General features: G+C 35.6%; 1 protein-coding gene across 1 annotated transcript; it reads left to right on the top strand.

Annotated features, from left to right (window-relative positions):
• The first annotated feature begins 4,573 nt into the window (after positions 1–4,573).
• On the top strand, positions 4,574–5,505 carry LOC116468133 (olfactory receptor 4C11-like). The gene is given in 2 exon segments (XM_032151742.1): positions 4,574–4,853; positions 4,856–5,505. Coding segments are annotated over 2 exon segments (930 nt in total).
• Positions 5,506–6,136: the final 631 nt, after the last annotated feature.

Here is a 6,136-nt window from a genome sequence, read left to right as displayed (position 1 = left end):
AAGACATTATGTTAAGTGAAATAAAACAGAAAAGATAAGTACTGCATGATCTCACTCATATATGGAATCTAAAAGAGTTGATTTCATAAAAGTAGACAGTAAAATGACAGTTAGAATAGGCTGGGGCATTTGGGGTGGAGGATCAAGAAGTTGTTGATCTCCTTACTTTATTACAACTAATGCTGACCTTGTTTACAAGATACCGTATTGTTTATTTTACAGATAGATTTATTTACCTAAAACAAACTGATTTAAAGATAACCATCAGAGAAGTGGGTTAGTGAACAAATTAATCTGGGAATTTCTCAATATATCCAAACTTCTAAATTTCAATAAAGAAGTCTCAGATCCAGAAAATTCAATTTTTCTCAGGATCAAAAAATAATTCTGTTTGGTATGCATATCCTGATTCTCACTTAGTCTGAGATGTATTCCAGGCTTGAGAGCAAAGCAAAATGGGGTGTTGTGTAGGACAGCCATAAGAGGAAGTATTTTGAGTCCTCATCTCTACAGAAAAGAAAAGAAAATGCAAAGTGACAGATTACCAGAAGACCCAAATTGTATTACTGAATATTTATGTGGATATTTCTTATAGTTAATAGAAATGTATACTATGTCTATTGGTCTAATGCTAATCGTTTAGCATCCTTGATTTCAAATCATTTTGCAAAGTTTTTCTTCTGTTTTAGCAAAATTTGCATTCCTTAAGTCAGGATTCTGGCTTGTTTTCCAGATCATCATAGATGCTTAATCCATAAGACATTTTAAAATATCCCATTCTGTATTCTCAGGGAACATGCTACAAATGGTCACTACTATTAGCAGAGGTAAAAGGGACATGTAAACACAGTCAGGTGGGGACAATTGTTGTCATTAAAACACATATTTTATGATTCTGCTTAGAGAATGATAAGCAGAAAATGAAAACGAAACAAAAAACATGTTTTGCTGAACATATTTTCTCAATTTGTCTTATAGTTCAAATTATAAATGAGGAAAGGAAGTAGTAAAATTGTGAAGTGCAAAATCAATGGAATATTTAGAAGTTCTATATTAAGTGAAAGTTGCCCTTATAATTGCCTTATTTTCACTTTAATTGTAGAATCGCTTGAACCCGTGAGGTGGAGGTTGCAGTGAGCCAAGATTGCACCATTGGACTCCAGCCTGGGCAACAAGAGCAAAACTCCATCTCAAAAAAAAAAAATGCCCAACATCACTGATCATCAGAAAAATACAAATCAAAACTAAAATGAGATATCATCTCACCCAAGTTAGAATGGCTTATATACAAAAGACAGGCAATAACAAATGCTGGCAAGGATGTGGAGAAGAGGGAAACCTTGTACACTGTAGATGTGAATGTACATTAGTACAACCATATGGAGAACAGTTTAGAGTTATTCGAAAAAACTAAAAATTGAGCTATATGTGAACCAGCAATCCTACTGCTGGGGATATGCCCCAAAGAAAGGAAATTAGTGTATCAAAGAGGTATCTGGACTCCTATGTTTGTTGTGGCACTGTTTACAATAGTTAACATTTGAAAGCAACTGAAGTGTCCATCAACACATGAATAGATAAAGAAAATGTGGTGTATATACCATTCAGCCATAAAAATAAATGAGATCCAGTCATTTGCAACAACATGAATGGAATGGGAGATCATTATGTTAAGTGAAATAAGCCAGACACAGAAAGACAAATATCGCATCATTCTAATGATGATTGTTTAAATACTTGAGATTACCTTTCTTAATAAAATTTACATGTATGTGGGCGAGCATGTGCACGCGTGCACACACACACACAGAGACAATAAACATAAAATTTTTGCAATGAGCAAAATGTCAGTCATTCCAGTCCAACATGAGAATTATTTTAACCTCTTGCCTAGACTATTTTTATTCCTTTTAATTTACCTCTGAAAATTTTCTAATTCTTTTCAGTTCCAAATTCATCCTTTATTATTCAACTTTGTACTGCTTTGTTATATTGTGTTGTCCAAAGTTAAATTCTTCCCTCTTTCCTTATTTTTCTGGGTTCTTCAAAAAGTTTTCTTAAGAGACAAGTAAACACTGAGACTAAAATGAACAAAAAAGTGGAAGAATAATTGACATATAAATCAGGACATTCTTTCAAATTTCAGGTTTACAGGTAAGCATCAGTGATTTAGAAAATGACATCTATGTGCTCCAAGTCAGGACTGAAACTTTCAATAGAATTTTTAGTTTGTATGTTCTTGAGAATCCCATATCCTGACTGCAAGAAAGAGAAATTAAATATATAATGGGAACTAATATTTATTTGCATATTTCAAATATTGAACAAATTGTTCCATATACCTTTTCTTTTTTTTTTTTTTTAGCCTTATGTCACTGAGTCATTTCTTTTTTTTTTTTTTTTTATTATACTTTAGGGTACATGTGCACAATGTGCAGGTTTGTTACATATGTATCCATGTGCCATGTTGATTTCCTGCACCCATTAACGCATCATTTAGCATTAGGTGTATCTCCTAATGCTGTCCCTCCCCCCTCCCCCCACCCCACAACAGTCCCCGGAGTGTGATGTTCCCCTTCCTGTGTCCATGAGTTCTCATTGTTCAATTCCCACCTATGAGTGAGAACATGCGGTGTTTGGTTTTTTGTCCTTGCGATAGTTTACTGAGAATGATGTTTTCCAGTTTCATCCATGTCCCTACAAAGGACACGAACTCATCATTTTTTATGGCTGCATAGTATTCCATGGTGTATATGTGCCACATTTTCTTAATCCAGTCTATCATTGTTGGACATTTGGGTTGGTTCCAACTCTTTGCTATTGTGAATAGTGCTGCAATAAACTACTTTAAAGTTCATATGGAACCAAAAAAGAGCCCGCATCGCCAAGTCAATCCTAAGCCAAAAGAACAAAGCTGGAGGCATCACGCTACCTGACTTTAAACTATACTACAAGGCTACAGTAACCAAAACAGCGTGGTACTGGTACCACAACAGAGACATAGATCAATGGAACAGAACAGAGCCCTCAGAAATGATGCCGCATAGCTACAACTATCTGATCTTTGACAAACCTGACAAAAACAAGAAATGGGGAAAGGATTCCCTATTTAATAAATGGTGCTGGGAAAACTGGCTAGCCATATGTAGAAAGCTGAAACTGGATCCCTTCCTTACACCTTATACAAAAATTAATCCATATACCTTTTCACATATATATTCCAAATAGCAACACAATAAAAAATTAAAAGGGAAGTGCCAATGTGATAAAATACATTTACAACACATATGCCAGACAAAAGCATAGCTTTTTCAAATGTAAATGGATTTCACAGATAAGTTTCTGAAAAACGTGACACGAATGAACATTGGAAAAATAACCTATCTTAAAAGAGACTGTTCTTCTTATTATAAAGATTATGCCTCCAGCTTTGTTCTTTTGGCTTTGGATTGACTTGGCAATGAGGGGACTTTTTTTGGTTCCATATGAACCATAAAGTAGTTGTTTTCAATTCTGTGAAGAAAATCATTGGTAGCTTGATGGGAATGGCATTGAATCTATCAATTACCTTGGGCAGTATGGCCATTTTCATGATATTGATTCTTCCTACCCATGAGAATGGCATGTTCTTCCATTTGTTTGTATCCTCTTATTTCATTGAGCAGTGGTTTGTAGTTCTCCTTGAAGAGGTCCTTCACGTCCCTTGTAAGTTGGATTCCTAGGTATTTCATTCTCTTTGAAGCAATTGTGAATGGGAGTTCACTCATGATTTGGCTCTCTGTTTGTCTGTTATTGGTGTATAAGAATGCTTGTGATTTTTGCACATTGATTTTGTATCTTGAGACTTTGCTGAAGTTGCCTATCAGCTTAAGGAGATTTTGGGCTGAGACGATGGGGTTTTCTAGATATACAATCATGTCATCTGCAAACAGGGACAATTTGACTTCCTCTTTTCCTAATTGAATATCCTTTATTTCCTTCTCCTGCCTGATTGCCCTCGCCAGAACTTCCAACACTATGTTGAATAGGAGTGGTGAGAGAGTATATATATTATAATGGTACTGTCAGGTTCAAATAATGTGAAAGCCTATTGTAGTAAGTCATGTACATTTTCCTCTGTTACTGCAACACAGTACAAAATATGTATTATTCTTGGCTATCAGCTAAAGAAACACGTTCAGCTCAGAAGATACCTACCCATACCGAATCCCTAAATAAATGTTTACTTTGTTTGAAAAATGATTTGCTTTTAAGTTATTTTTCTATTACTCATTGTATTATTTTCATGTGTAATTTTGTCATGCCACTGCAGTCCAGCCTAGAGGACAGAGCAACACTCTGTCTCAAAAAAAAAAAAAAAAAAAGTAATTTGGTAAATATATTGAATAGTTACTATGAATTCCATTTTACTCAGAAAAAAAATACACAGAATTGTCAATAATAATCCATTGGAAAGTTGCAATTGCATTGCAAGAATATGTATTTGACCTCTAAATTTAGCATTTATTTCCTTTTTTTTTCCTTTGCAGATTAACTATTTCTAATCTGTGGTTTCTTCACATCAACTGAAACAATGCAGCAAAATAACAGTGTGACTGCATTCATACTGTTAGGATTAACACAGGATCCCTTGAAGCAGAAAACAGTGTTTGTAATCTTCTTAATTTCCTATATGGGAACTGTGGTGGGGAATATGCTCATTATTGTGACCATAAAGTCCAGCCGGACACTAGGAAGCCCCATGTACTTCTTCCTATTTTATTTGTCCTTTGCTGATTCTTGCTTTTCAACTTCCACAGACCCTGGATTAATTGTGGATGCTATCTCTGCAAAGAAAATTATATCCTACAATGAGTGATGACACAAGTCTTTGCACTACATTTATTTGGCTGCATAGAGATCTTTGTCCTCATCCTTGTGGCTGTTGATTGCTATGTGGCCATCTGTAAGCCCTTGCATTACCCAATCATCATGAGCTGGCAGTTCTGCATCATGCTGATTTTTCTTGCCTGGATAGGGTCTTTTATACACTCTATGGCTCAGATTATCCTGGCCTTAAGATTGCCTTTCTGTGGAGCCAATTTGATTGATCATTATTGCTGTGATTTGCAGCCCTTGTTGAAACTTGCCTGCATGGACACTTACACCATCAACCTGCTGTTGGTGTCTAACAGTGGGGCAATTTGCTCAAGTAGTTTCACGATTTTCATAATTTCATATATTGTCATCTTGCATTTACTGAGAAACCACAGTGCTGAAGGGAGGAAAAAGCCTCTCTCCACTTGCACTTCCCACATAATTGTAGTCATCTTATTCTTTGGCCCATGTATATTCATATATATACGCCCCCCAACCACTTTTCCCATGGAAAAGATGGTGGTGGTATTTTATACTATTGGAACACCCTTTCTCAATCCACTCATCTGCACACTGAGGAATGCAGAAGTGAAAAATGCCATGAGAAAGTTATGGCATGGCAAAATTATTTCAGAAAACAACGGATAAATTGAGGGCCTGACCTGATTACTTTTTCAGTCAAATCATGATTTAACTGAGTAAGTATAGATATCAAATAGGAAAGTACCTGAATGTTGTGGGAATAGTATATCATCATATCTAAGTTTGTGGGTTCCTATGTTTTCTAGTTAACAGGAGCTATGACTACCAAGACATTGTCTTTTGTACCAGAACTAGGTAGAGTATAGATTAATTCAGGTGATTACCGACCAGTAGTCTTTCCTTTTTAGATTGTCTTCCTTTCCAGCCATGCATTTTCTAAAGTGTAAGCCTGACTATCTCTATGCACTCTAATCTAATGCATCTGATTTTCTTACTTCTTTCCTGTGCTTTTGACCATAGACTGATAAACTCCCTGAAATCTTCAACTTGGCTCCTCCTTTTCCTAAGAGCTCAATTCTGCCATTGCTGATTGTGAACTACACATCACAACTCTGTCTACAATCTGGTTTAATAAAAAGAAAGATATTTATACAATCACAAGTGTTCAAACTTGTGAGCACCCACAAAGAAATATCAAATTCCTTCCATAATGCATTTACAATAAGGTATCAAGCTTCCTCTTGAACACTTCTAGGGCAAAAGAACTAACTCAGTATATCAAGATGCCCATTTACAT

Source organism: Hylobates moloch, unplaced genomic scaffold (genome assembly GCF_009828535.3).
Source record: "Hylobates moloch isolate HMO894 unplaced genomic scaffold, HMol_V3 SCAFFOLD_5, whole genome shotgun sequence".
NCBI lineage: Eukaryota > Metazoa > Chordata > Mammalia > Primates > Hylobatidae > Hylobates > Hylobates moloch.
This window is presented reverse-complemented; position numbering and strand designations above follow the sequence as displayed.